At 34.1% G+C, this 15,011-nt stretch overlaps 1 protein-coding gene across 6 annotated transcripts; it reads right to left on the bottom strand.

Moving 5' to 3' along the window:
* Window positions 1-15,011, bottom strand: LOC127880572 (P2X purinoceptor 7-like). 6 transcript variants are annotated; one of them, XR_008049588.1, is made up of 6 exons: window positions 14,701-15,011; window positions 9,266-9,416; window positions 4,612-4,691; window positions 3,505-3,771; window positions 2,938-3,173; window positions 1-344 (listed from the first exon to the last, which is right to left on the bottom strand). XR_008049588.1 is itself a non-coding variant. In XM_052427886.1 (6 exons), exons 4-6 carry the CDS (start codon window positions 3,577-3,579, stop codon window positions 81-83), a joined length of 540 nt encoding a protein of 179 aa, XP_052283846.1. In that variant the 5' UTR covers window positions 3,580-3,771; window positions 4,612-4,691; window positions 9,266-9,416; window positions 14,701-15,011; the 3' UTR covers window positions 1-80. The 6 variants fall into 6 exon arrangements, 5 of the variants coding, with proteins under 5 accessions (XP_052283846.1, XP_052283850.1, XP_052283847.1 ...); XM_052427886.1 differs by having other exon boundaries at window positions 2,973-3,173; XM_052427890.1 differs by having other exon boundaries at window positions 2,973-3,173; window positions 3,505-3,694.

Here is a 15,011-nt window from a genome sequence, read left to right as displayed (position 1 = left end):
ACATTTGCCAACGCATAGTGTATTTATTATACAAAATAGCAATGAATAAACACATTATAAAAATGCAATAAACTGGTCTTTCACCAAGAAGGTTCATATGGAACATAGAATCCATCTGGATCAGGGAAGGTGTCTTGTATGGCCCAGGTGCAGCAGGAAGGCACTGGTCGCCTCACGCCCAGTCCCAGCCAGCCATGGTGAATAAGGATGTACTGGCGATAGCCAGCATGTCGATACGACTTGTTAACATCCTTTTCTGATGCTGCATGTCTAGCAAAAACATCGTTCCTGTACAGCATCTGGGTGCGCAGGACACCAGCATCTAGGATCATTAGACGCATCTCCTAAAATGTTAATAACAAGTTTAAACAAAAGCTGTCATCAGAGGACAGCGCGCTTGACTATTCAAGTGCTTGACAGTATAACGTAACCCATCATGGGGAAATAGCTCATATTCAATAAGGTCAAGGTAATATAGCCATAGTCTAAGTGGAAGAGGACCATAATTGAAACATATTGATCCATTATTGTTTAAAAAAGTTGTACTCTATAGACAATTCTGAGTTCAGGTATATTTTCCACAATTGAACATTTGTAGAGACATAAAACAAACTAATAGATTTTATTTCAAGTTTAATAGCAATGGTTGGAAAGTCCTTCAAAAATAAAATAGTGTGTTTTTTTCCATGTTTAAAAAAAATAATTTAGGGGATGGTTTGGGTGGAGTCCAGAGCTCCAGATAAGGTTTTGTGAAATTCTTAAATTACTACCAGATTTTCAAAAAGAATTCTTAACTCTGAAATTTTATTCTTAACGTTACTACAAAGTTTTGGAAAATAATTCTTATTTTTTCTAAATGACCTAAAAATAAATAATAATGGTTATTTTCATGCAAAAAAATCAAAATAAACATACTAGCAACTTTATTTATACGAGTTCAACAGTGTCTTTTTAGTATTATGCAATTTTATTTTTCAAATACCTTCATATGCCCAAACTGTGCTTAGATTGCATGCCTCAGATGAATTTTTACATATTTTACAATTACAACGGGTCTCCCCTTCAATCTTTTCAACGATTAGCCACGGGACTTGTCCCTTCCACTCGTTCAATGTTTTTTGTGTGTTTAAGTTTGGACCCGTCGTGTCACGTTTTTGTTTAGCTTTTCCGACTGTGTCGGCAACTAAACATACAACATCGTATAAGATCTTTTCTATAATGTCTTTCTAAACATTTAACTATGGCTCACTTTGCGTACAATATGTTAAAAGCGTGTTTTTGGACGCTCTCTCCTGGTGCCGCCATTGTTTTTTGACAGATAGACTGTATACGCCGCTTTTATTGGGCAAAATGCTCTTTGTTAAACAAACCAGATAACCATTCTATATAAGCACCGCAAAGATCTTTAATACGCAAAAAGAACTCAATAACAAGGGACAAAATTGTCACAAAACCAGGTTTTCATTGTGAAAAAAAAATCTGATAAAGGGAGAAAACTCAAACTGAACTTTTGAAATGACCAAAAAAAATTAACCCCCTTTGTAATTTTTTTTTTTTTTTAAATCTATTTTTAGTAGTGGCGACCTTGACATTGGAGATATTGACGTGATTCTTTCGTGGGACACACCGTCCCATGATGGTGAACAAATGTGCCAAATGATTTTAAAATCTCACAATGAATGACATAGTTATGGCCAGGACAAGCTCATTTATGGCCATTTTTGACCTTTGAACTCAAAGTGTGACCTTGACCTTGGAGATATCGACGTAATTATTTCGCGCGACACACCGTCCAATGATGGTGAACAAATGTGCCAAATGATTTTAAAATCTGACAATGAACGACATAGTTATGGCCCGGACAAGCTTATTCCGCCAGCCAGCCAGCCAGCCAGCCCGCATTCGCCAATCTAATAACCAGTTTTTTCCTTTGGAAAACCTGGTTAAAAATCGAAACGAACCGATGTAAAAATAATATTCGTAACTTGATTTTGTATTTCTTAATGGTACGACAAGATTTTAAAATAAATACGTAACGGACTTGAAAATAATTCGTAATTACGAAAATACGACCCTTATCTGGAGCTCTGTGAGTCCAATGTGGTATGTCAGGTAAGTGTTGTTTTGTCAAAGTATGAATCAAATATAATAATAAATAAAGAAGTTATGGCAATTTAATCAAAATTTATTAATTTGACCTTGAGAGTCAAGGTCATTTAAAGGTCGAAGTCCAGTCAACTTGCCAAGTAAAGTACCATCATGATAGTAATAAAGTATTTGAAGAATGAAAGCAATAGCTTTGATATCAATTTTTAAGTATTTGGGACCATAAAATCAAATACACCAATTTCCCAATTTGAGGGTTTCACGACTCCATTTTTCCCAATTTGAGGGTTTTCAGTTTTCACGACTCAATTTTTCCCAATTGGACCGGTCAGGTACTTTTCCCAATTGGACAAAAAAATCGCTGCACAGGAACGCCAATGCCGGGGCAAGTAGGATAGCTCCACTATATATATTTCATATTTTATAGTCGAGCTAAGAAATGCAAACATCAGGGTTATCAAGTTAAAAAATCTAATAAAACACACAATGAAGTAGAACAAATGGTTACAAACTAAGTAAAAAGTTATATATTCAAAGTTATATACAAACAAGAGATGTGTTTGTCAGAATCACAATGCCCCCAACTGAGCCGCTTTGAAGCCATATATTTGACCTTGTAGGATGACCTTGATCTTTCACTACTAAAAATGTGCAGCTCCATGAGATTTACATGCCAAATATCATGTTGCTATCTTAATTATTGCAAAATTTATGGCCAAAGTTAAAGTTTTCTGCAGACGGACATGCTGCCTGACTGACGGACAGTTCAACTGCTATATGCCACCATACCGGGGTATACAAATTAAATGTGTTTCTGTACAAATAACTTACAGCATTTATGCTATGGCACAGTTCTGGGCGCATACCACAGCACACATGCTGCTGCACTGTCTCCATGGGTCTGCACCGTGGCAGATACACCAGTCTGAAAAGTCGCCCCGGGGCAGTGTAGATTGTGGACCAGCCTGCAGTTTGTCCGCAACGTCAAGGACGAGGAACGGCATCTTCTTTGAAATCTCCTTAAGGACATCCCTGGCTTCTTCACCAGTGAGTCGGTCCACCAAGGCCTTGAGTAGAGAAAACTTACCTTGATTGGACACCACAGTAAAGCTCTTGTACTTATACATACAGTACCAGTTAAACAGGTCAATTTTATAATAATGCTTATACCACTATTTGTGAAAATGTTTAATTTGTGGTTTTTAAAATACTTTATCAAAACTTTTCTTGATTTTTTTATGATGAAAGAAAACAATCCTGACTAGGCTGAGAACATGACCTTGAAAGTTTCCACTAAAAAGTAGCTTTAAGCCATTGAATGTTTATGAATTTTGTACATCATCGTCCACATAAAATGAGTAATCTCAAAAGTAAAAATTACGAAAATTAACTACTTACATCACATTGCTCCTTCTTTTGTTGGTGTGTCAGCTGCAACCTGGTAACATTGTTTGCTGACAAAGTGAAAGCCATCTTTGCCTTGGTTTTTCCCTGCTTTCCCCTGGATCTCCCTCCACCAGATTCATTACTTGGTCCTGGACGGGGTTCAAGCTGCCTACTGGCTCCTCTTCCTCGTCCTCTTCCCCAACTACGTGAAGGAAGAACAAAATCATATGATTCTGTAGTAGACCCTGAGCCTTCACTCCGATTCGATGATATTGAGCGCTGTAAAAAAAATACATGTAAACACATGTATATTCAATTTGTTAAGTTTAATATATAACTTAAATCAAAGATAAAGCACTTTTATCAGCCATTGATCTGGGTCCAAACAAAGCAGAATAACTATTCCACCAAAAAATCCACCAGATTGATAAACTGAAATATTTTACTTGAAAATCACAACAAGACACTTGAATTCAATGTTATTTGAGGTAGCAGTCATCATTATTAGCATTTTAAACCACTAGTCCATATCATTACGCATTAATAGAAACAGATAGAAAAATCCACAAGCCTGACCATATAAATTAATATTTTTTACTAGCTGGAACTACAATCCACTAGCCACGGGCTGTCGGACTAGTGGTTAGCATGTAGACTGGGCTAGTAGTCCAAATAATAAGACTTGTCAAAGAATTCTGAGATAATATATTTAGGTGATGCAGGATACACACATCAATATACAGGAAAATGGAAGTATCCGATGCTACTTTTGCAATATCTTGACCCCTAAACGAATTGTTGATTGTAAATGGTAAATTTAACCCATTTATGCCTGGTGGACTCTCTCATCCTTCTTGGATTAATTTGTTTTCAAAATTAGGGATGTCTAGTATATTTATTTTTATATTTATAATATTTTTTACAGAAATTCATTAAGGACATATCACTTCCTGAAATGGTCAGAAGTGGGTGGGGTAATGTTAAAGAATAATTCCTTATAAAAGCATTCTATATTAAGTTTGGAGCACTATGCATAATTAAAATAGCATATACTTCAGTGATACATGAACCAGTTGTAATGAAACCTTTCAAAAAGAGTAAATAATCACATATTTTCACCTTAAAACCACTTTCTTCCTGGGCGACCTAAGTCCTTATTTTCTTCATAAATCCACTGTTACCAGCTGGAACATACACCACTGTAAAACAAAGTGTTAGAGTATTATTAAATATAACACACTAGAAACACTGAAAAAAAATAACATTACCCCACCCACTTCTGACCATTTCAGAAAGTGATATTTCCTTAAAGCAAACAGCGTAGACCCAGATTTGACGCCGCATGATGCGGCGTCTCATCTCATCTGGGTCTACGCTGTATGCCAAGGCTTTTTTCTAGACGTTAGGCATAAATGGGTTTTGCATTGAATAATAAATAATCATGTAGTGATGAGTTATCATGTTATTACCCTAGTCCAAATAATTAGACGTAATCTACCGATTAAATCGACCTCATATTTATAGGAGTAGTAATTACCCGTAAACAATGGAACAAGCAAACGGACAGGACTCGGCAAAGTTAAATAAACTTTCATCAAGCATGATAAAAACTCCTTTTTTGTTTTCAATCTACAAATCGACCTTCTAGTTGCAATAATCCAACTCCTAGCTATTGACCCTCCGGTACGAGCTGTACGTATGTACTCATAAAAGCTCAGAGCATTCAAGAAGAACTAATCGGTTTCCGGACGTTTCACCCCCAAGACGTTTCCTCCCCTAGACGTTTCCCCCCAAGACGTTTCCTCTCCAGACGTTTCCCCCCCACTTTGGTTTAAGTGCAGACGTTCCCCCCCCCAATAAATGTATGATTGTTTGGTTGAAGTTTATTCTTGATTTATTATCAAAATGATTATTTTCTTTATGAAGTTTTCAATTAAGTTTATTTATGGAGCAGCTTGTTTGATTACTTTTTTTGGTTTAACTGTGAATGGATTTGCATGTAAATCATTAGTGTTGAGGAACTGTAGTTGTTTGTTGTTTTTAATCCAATTAAATAGGGTCAATTGGTGAATTGATAAAATGGTTAAATCACATTTATATTAATTTCAAAACTGTTTTCCTTGTAACAGATAAATATGATAAATAAATAAACTATATAATTGTCAACAATTTATTTTTTTTTCATACATTTATATGTATGAATATAATAAAATGATTGGATGTCACTGATATTTTAATTTTTACTAATAACTAGTTCAGACTAATTAAAACAGAATTGCACTTTCCTTGTGCATGATTTCATTATTGGTATAATAAGCAAATGTAATCAAAACTTATTGATATTTTAATAATTTTACTCAATAATATTAATTATATTAAAAAGCAACATATATGTAACGATGAACTGTAAATGTTCAAGTTATATGAATAAACTTTAATAATATTTAATACAGTGATAAACTATTTAAAAACGTTTTTTTTGCATAATAATGTGCTAATCTCATCTTATCCCCCTGTCACCTAATCTCATCAATGCTGATTAAAGGGCCTGTATATTGCACCCATAATCTAGCTGTTATCTTGTGTACTACACTTGCTAATCTAATCAATGCTTGTTTATTGCACCCTAAGTGCCTAATATCTTGTATAATGGTAGGTGTGGTTGTTATTTAATATTAGCCAAATGATGAAAATGCTGTCACATTTTTTTGGCTACAAATTAAATTAATTTTTAAATTGGAAGGTAAATGGTATTAGTAAAGATCTATGACACACTGATAGTTATTTATCAAAATTATTTTTGAGAACTACAATTCAGTACTGGCTGTAATAAATTATAATTTTAATGTCATATAACAATTTTATTTCTAACACAAAAACACTAAGAAAATATTTTATCCAATGCACAAACTCACAAACTCTGAAAATGTCAATCACTATGATACGTATGAATAATATTGTTGCAGTAAATTCTAATAACAGAATGAATCAGTGTAAAATGTTTTTAGTATATATAGGTATAATTGTATTTGTTTGTAGCAAAATGAATTCATTAATTCAATAATAGTAATTCTTTACTTTGTAACATACCATTTCACTTAAAATGGTCATCAAAGAACATAAAAGGTGTTCGTTTACTCAATTGATTAATACAATAGTTATAATTGTTTAATTTGTAACATACTATTCCACTAACAATGACCATCAAAGAACATCAAAGGTGTGCTTTTACTCAATTGATTAATACAATAGTTATAATTATTTTAATTTGTAACATACTATTCCATTTAAAATGACCATCAAAGAACATGAAAGCTTTGATTTTACTTAATTTTTCAATGAGCTTAATTAATGCAAGAACAATTTAAGGCACTTATAAAATCAAGTATAATTAGATCTATTTAATTGTTAAATTTGTTAGAGGCTTCCCTAAACAACCATATAAAATCATTAATTAATACAGTCGATCGGGTAGTTCCGGATCTCGGGTAATTCCGAATCAAATCTGTGATTTAAATTAAAATATTAGTCTAAATGATATTGACATATAAATATAACTGTGATTTTTGGCAAATGTGATCAATTTCAAGCAATAACAAAGTTTTGCTTCTTATTTCAACGGTGTTTTCATTGAAAATCACGCTTTGGTAACTATCACAGTCGTGTCATTTTACCGTCGCACCGTCTATCTATAACAAGCGTCAAAACTTGAAAGTAGATTTAGAAGCACATTTCATTGGTAAATGCTTGTACATTTGGTATGAATTTGTTTTTTTATTATTTTTTTTTAAATTCCAGTGAGTGATTTAAGTATATGTTAATGATTTATGGAAATTAAAGCATGGAAATTGCACCTTGTGTTCATGGCAGTTGCGGATCAGCTGATTGGGGAAAATCTCAAAAGATTTGTTTATTGATTAAATACTGTGTTTGTAATATTTTTAAGCTCTAGCTACCACAAAAGTTTTTGTATATATATGAAATGAAAGTGCCTAGTTTCTCATAAATTTGATATATTGTTTCATCGGAATTATTTAAATATAATACTATTTTGTGACTTCAATGTCGGGAAATACAGAGAATAAGATTGAATTTTGTGTATTCTGTCTGTCTGCCCCAAAACTGTAACCTTGCTCATATAAAAAATGATAGAAAAATGTATTTCAAACCTTAAAAACTCAAAAACTCCTAGCCCATTTGACAACATTCTTAACGAATACATAAAGTCCACAAAACATCTACTTATGCCTGTTTATTGCAAACTATTTAACTACATACTAGAAACCGGGTTCATCCCACAAAGTTGGCTCAATGGAATTATAATACCCATATTTAAAAACAAAGGTGACCCTAAAGATCCTAGTAACTACAGACCCATAACTATCCTCAGCTGTCTTGGCAAACTTTTTACTTCAATACTTAACAACAGATTAACTAAGTTCTTAAATGAAAACAATATCTTAGATGAAAATCAAGCTGGCTTTAGAAAAGGCTATTCCTGCTCTGATCACATATTTACACTTCACTCACTAATTGAATTAATGAAAAAAAAGAAACAAAAACTTTACTGCGCATTTATTGACTTCTCCCAAGCCTTCGATAAAGTCTGGCGTACTGGCCTCTGGCACAAACTAATCAAACAAAATATAACAGGTAAATTTCTCACTTTAGTTCAAAACATGTATAGCAACATCAAATCTAGTATCTCACTTAACGGTAACATATCTGAACCATTCATATCAGAAATTGGCGTAAGACAAGGTGAAAACCTGTCCCCTCTCCTATTTTTCCTCTTCCTTAATGATCTGCAAACACATATGCACCTCCAAGGCTCAAACGGCATAGAACTTACAAATCCTGAAGACCTAACTTTGTGGCTAAAACTACTTATATTACTTTATGCTGATGACACTGTTATCATTTCTGACTCAAAAACTGACTTCCAAAATAGCTTAAACATTTTCCATGATTACTGCGAGAATTGGCATTTAAAAATAAACCTCAGCAAAACTAAAATTATAATCTTCGGTGCTAGACAACTTCAAAACTTTCATTTCACACTAGGCATCCATCCCATAGACATAACTGACCGTTACCACTACCTAGGGATAACACTCTCAAGCAATGGCTCTTTCCTAAACGCAAGAAAACACCTAGCTGAACAAGCAACAAAAGCAATGCACCTATTATATATCAGAGCAAACGACGCAGAACTTCCCATAGACTTAATCCTTAAACTTTTCGACCACACAGTGCTACCAATTTTAACATATGGTTCAGAAATATTTGGTTTTGAAAACATAGACATTCTGGAGAGAGTACACAACAACTTCCTCAGAAAAATTACTAAAGCCAGAAAATCTACTCCTATATCTTTTCTATACGGTGAACTTGGCAGGCATCCAATTGCAATCAATATTAAAACTCGTATGATCTCCTTCTGGTGTAGTAGAACTCTTCAAGGCAAAGAACAGAAAATATCACATCAGATTTATAAGTACATGATGAACCTCCCAAACTCAAATTTTAAGTGGTCAAACAAAATAAAAGAAATACTCACATCAGTTAACCAAAGTAGCATATGGGATAATCAGTTTCAAATAAACCAAATTAATATCCACCGCTTAGTTAAATCACAGTTACTAACTCAGTTCAAAACCCAATGGCACCACCAATTACAGCAAACACACAAAGGACAAATATATACTAGCTTCAAACAATCACCTCCCTTGAAATCTACCTTATTAAACTCACCAAAAAAGAATACATTTACCTATTCCAATTCAGGACTGCTAACCACTGGTTTCCAGTCGAGACAGGCCGATACGACGGAACCCCATTTGAAGATAGAGTCTGCAGGCTATGTAATTCGGGTCAGGTTGGCACCGAACACCACTACCTCCTTAACTGCGATTTCTTTGATACTGAAAGAGAACAATTCCTAGGTAATGACACACATAATGCTTCTCTTAGCTCATTCTTATCATCAGAATCCTTACCTTTACTTAAAAATACAAGCAAATTTATACGCTTTATATTCAGTAAATTTAAACGCTGACAAAGATTCAATACAAGTACACATTTGTTTATAAATACAAATGCCACCAGACCACCAAATTATAGTATATGTTCTACAGTGCACTAATTGACTGTTAGTTTTTTGTTAAGTCTCGATCTAATGCGTTATTATGTACTTGGAAATGAATTTCATTTCAAAACCTGTATAGCCATCCTTTTTATTATTAATTAGGGCACATTATTGTCTAAATAGTCTCCCTTTAATGATAATAACTACATTACTGCTTCTTCACAGGGGTTTTTCTGCACTGTCTGCGCCTCCGGACAACGGAGGCATTCCCAAAGCAAACGGACCCGTTCCCAATCGAATTTTGATTTCATATTTCCCAATTCCAAAAAAAAAAATAATTTCAAAATCGTAAAAAGTAAACATAATTTATATCGAAAGAGTGACTTCCCTTCATCCGCGACGTAATTAAGCCTTTAGCGACTCAGATTTTCGCAGGTGTATTTGCCGGATGCATCTGCCAACATTGACAGCGAAAAGGTTTGAACTGCTCCGCATTATAACAAGTATATAGAGCCGCACAATACACATTCTAGTCCAAATCTGTAGACGCTTATTTTCAAACATGGCTTCCCATAACGATAAGTACTACAGCAAAAAAAACAAGAGTGCCAAACTGTCACAAGATACGCCCGTTTTAAGGCTTTGGACAACTTGATAACTTTACCATGACCCATATTTTAACTTGACCTTCATAATCATCTAGACACCACTTCTGACCAAAGTTGGTGAAGATTTGATGAAAACTACTAAAATTAGAAAGCGGACATCATGCTTAATGCTTGAAATGCACTAAGTGACCTCGTGACCTAGTTTTTAACCTGGCATGACCCATATTTGAACTTGACCTACATGTAGATATTGTCTAGACACAACTTCTGACCAAATTTGGTGAAGATCGGATGAAAACTATTTGAATTAGAGAGCGGAAACTGCTGTGGACACCGCCCACCTGCCCGCCCGCTGCCAAGGTGAAACTATAATACGTCCCGTTTTTTTAAAACGGGCGTATAAAAATTGATTTTAGGTTGATGACAATGATAAACAGTTGCCTTTCTATAGTACCCATGCACAGTGAAAAACTCATGTACCTGTGGAAATCATGATTAGATTGAAGGAAAAATGAAACTTACCAATAAACATGTTGTTAAAAATAACTCGTTTCAAAAATCGCGAAAAAAATAAACCCGATGAAAATATCGCAAAATAAAACTGGATAAAAATATTGCATGTGTTAATCGGTTGCATGTCTCCAATCAGACCTGACTGATATATAATCTATATACTACCTCTGACCAAGTTTGGTGAATTCAACTTGAACTAGAGCTTTGTCACTGAATGTGACTTATACCCCCATACCACTTTGACGCAGGATAAAAAGTTGTTTAAAAGTTTCGGATGAATACAATTTGAATTAGAGTCCGGACAAAGTGGCGCCGTTGAAAATGCACTAATTGACCCTATGACCTAGTTCTTGACCCGACATGACCCATATTCGAACTTGACCTAGATATCAACTAGATGCAACTACTGACCAAGTTTGGTAAAGATCGGATGAATACAATTTGAATAAGAGTCCGGACAAAGTGGCGCTGTTGAAAATGGACTTATTGACCCTATGACCTAGTTTTTTACCTGGCATGACCCATATTCGAACTTGGCCTAGATATCAACTAGATGCAACTACTGACCAAGTTTGGTGAAGATAAGATTTATACAATTTGAATTAGAGTCCGGACAAAGTAAAATGCACTAATTGACCCTTTGACCTAGTTTTTGACCCAGCATGACCCATATTCGGACTTGACCTAGATATCAACTAGATGCAACTACTGACCAAGTTTGGTGAAGATCGGATGAATACAATTTGAATTAGAGTCCGGACAAAGTGGCGCCGTTGAAAATGCACTAATTGACCCTATGACCTAGTTTTTGACCCGGCATGACCCATATTCGAACTTGGCCTATATATCAACTAGATGCAACTGCTGACCAAGTTTGGTGAAGATCGGATGAATACAATTTGAAATAGAGTCCGGACAAAGTGGCCCCTTTGAAAATGCACTTATTGACCGTCACCCTATGACCTAGTTTTTGACCCGGCATGACCCATATTCGAACTTGGCCTAGATATCAACTAGATGCAACTGCTGACCAAGTTTGGTGAAGATCGGATGAATACAATTTGAATTAGAGTCCGGACAAAGTGATGCCTTCCGCCCGCCGCCCGCCCGCCAAGGGGTTTCACATAATACGTCCCGTATTTTATACGGGCGTATAAAAAGAGATGCAAAAGGATGTTCGACGAAAACGTTGATGTTTGCGAAAATCGCTGAATCTTCTACTCCCTCTAGTAACCCCGAACAAGCAGTGCAAGCAAGTGAAATACCCATGGCTGTTCCATTGTCCGACTCAGGTCGATAATTCTTCTTCGGAGCCTAGTAAGAAAGTTGTTGTTCAGTCTCCAAGTTCAAGTTCATCAAATGCAAAGACAGAAAGCAAAGAAAAATCATGCTGTTACTTGTGTGACTTACTTACCTGTTACCAGTGTTTGTTTTTGAAGACAAAATAACAAATAAAAATATGTTTTTTTGGTAAAACCACTAACTTATTTAAGCATGATAAAATTCCCAAATTGACCGTTTCATCGACTCGAAAATTCCCAAAATGGACAATTTTGTCGATAAAAATCCCCAATTTGGTCAGACTCCTTTTCCCAAAATAGGCAGAAAAACCCCTGCTTCAAAGAGTCTACTTTTTTTTCTTACATCCGTTTACTACTGTATAATCTGTGGTTACCTACTTGAAATTGAATAAATTCAATTTACATGCCACATTCTCAGTCTTATGTACATGTATGCTTTACCGTTATAAACATTAATTGTTAAGCATGAGGAACATTTATGCTTATAAGTTATATTTAATTACTTGTTAATACTTAATATGTGTATCAGTGTGAGAAATGTACATAAATTTGCTATATTCTTAATTTCATTCGCTAGTTGATGATTGTATTATATTAATTCGGTTGGGTTTCTCTAATAATGTTATATATCATGAGGAACATTTATGCTTATAAGTTATATTTAATTACTTGTTAATACTTAATATGTGTACCAGTGTGAGAAATGTACATAAATTTGCTATATTCTTAATTTCATTCGCTAATTGATGATTGTATTACAGGCTTTTTCCGCCCTATGCCATGGATCCGAAATTCGGCCCCATTCCCAATGCAAATCTGGTTGTTTTTTTCCCCAATTGAAAAAAAAAAATTCCCAATTACAAAAAAAAAATAATAATTTTTTTTTACCTTAAAATATATAAGTTAACCTGATCCGGTGTAGAAAATAAAAAGTGTTGCATAATTAAATTATCTGTTGCCTTAAATTTGTTTTAAAAACTGTATAATATGTTAATGATTATTTAAGACTTTCCTTATTTTCCTCAAAATCCAGCGCTTCGCACGATTTTTTTCACCTCAAAAAAGGCCAGGCCTTTTCCCCAAATTCAGATTACAAAACCTGCACTTATCACGGATGTTCATAATACTTTGTAAAATTTTAATAATAAGTTATCAAAATAGTCGTTATTTACCAGTTAACGGCTTCTTTGAAATATAAGAAACACTATTTACATGCGATAATTTTTCCCAATCAGGGGTTTTTCTGCCTATTTTGGGAAAAGGAGTCTGACCAAATTGGGAATTTTTTATCGACAAAATTGGTCATTTTGGGAATTTTTGCTTCGATGAAACGGCTCATTTGGGAAAAAATTGTGAATTAATCATGCTTAAATAATTCAGTGGTTTAACAAATAAATTTGTTTTTATTTGGTTATTTTGTCTTCTTCATGTAAACAGATGCAATATTGAGCATGTTCAACGTTAATTCAATTACTGCAGTTTTGTTTTTCAGTTACAGTTACACTCTGTGATAAGAATTGAACAGTCAAAACCTTATAGCAAATATTTTTGACCAAAACAAACACTGGTTAGTCACACAAGTTATAAGACACTTCATTCTTAAAAAAAAAAAAAAAAAAAAAAATTTTTTTTTTTTTTTTGTTTTTTTTTTTTTTAGAAATTGGGATTTTTTTTATAATTTCGGTTTGGGATCGGGTCCGTTTGCTTTGGGAGTGCCTCCGTTGTCCGGAGGCGCAGACAGTGCTGAAAAACCCCTGCCAATTGAGCCAATTTTGCGAATAATTTTTTTCCCAAAATGGATGTTTTCACGACGCAAAATTCCCAAAATTCCAGTGTGGCGTATTCCCAAAATGGAGCGGAAAAAGCCTGTATTATATTAATTTGGTTGTGTTTCTCTAATAATGTCATATATCATGACTATGTGTACTTTTGCATCATTTTGATATGTTAAAAATCTGTACATATATTTATTTGCTTTTCATGACCATGGCTTCTTAAACAAATACTTCCTCGGAAAACGGGCCAAAAATTTATAGAATAAATTGCAATAATAATAACCAGTTTATAACTTATTACAATTTCCTTTTGCTAGTGATTTTTCATAATTCTGTACCATTTCTATCTACAAATTTGTGTTTTGTTTTAAATAGCCGACTTATACCACCAGTATAATAGAAAGTTGACTGTAGTTACCTACTTGAAATTAAATAAATTCCATAAATTCAATTTACATGACACATTTTCAGTCCTATGTACATCTACACTTTACCGTTAAAAACATTAATTGTTAAGCATGAGGAACGTTTATGCTTATTTAATTACTTGATAATACTTAAAATGTGTATCAATGTGAGAAATGTACATAAATTTGTTATATCCTTTATTTCACTCGCTATCTGATAATTTATATATCATGACTACGTCTACTTTTGCATCATTCTGATATGTTAAAAATCTGTACATATATTTATTTGCTTTTCATGACCCTGGCTTCTTAAACAAATACTTTCTCGGAAAACCAGCTAAAAAAAAAAAAAAGAATATATTGCAATAATAATAATATCAGTTTATAACTTATAACAATTCCTTTTGCTAGTGATTTTCATATTTTTGTACCGTCTCGATTCACGAATTATCGTTTTGTTTTAAATAAGCCGACTCATACCACCATTATAATAGTAAGTTGACAAAAAATCACCTCTTGATACCGCTTAGGCCTTGCTCATTCCTTTTGCATGCAGTACACACAATTTGCTTAATCCTAACGGTAGTACCGTATCTATTGTGTCCTTGAGAAGTACAGCTATCATGGCCTCGGGTTGCTCCGACATTGGCAAATTTCATTGTGCGGGTGCAGTCGAGCGAATAAATCACGAAAAAACATGTCTGCAACTATTCCGAATACAGAAATTAAAGCTACCAACTGCAAGTTGCATTATCGCCTTAAACGCACTGTTTTAACCTGCACTTTTTAAATAAACATTTTTCTTTCCTGAAAACTGCTATCGG

Source organism: Dreissena polymorpha, chromosome 5, assembly GCF_020536995.1.
Source record: "Dreissena polymorpha isolate Duluth1 chromosome 5, UMN_Dpol_1.0, whole genome shotgun sequence".
Taxonomy (NCBI): Eukaryota; Metazoa; Mollusca; class Bivalvia; order Myida; family Dreissenidae; genus Dreissena; species Dreissena polymorpha.
The sequence above is the reverse complement of the archived record's forward strand: the minus strand, read 5'-3'. Positions and strand labels throughout refer to the sequence as shown.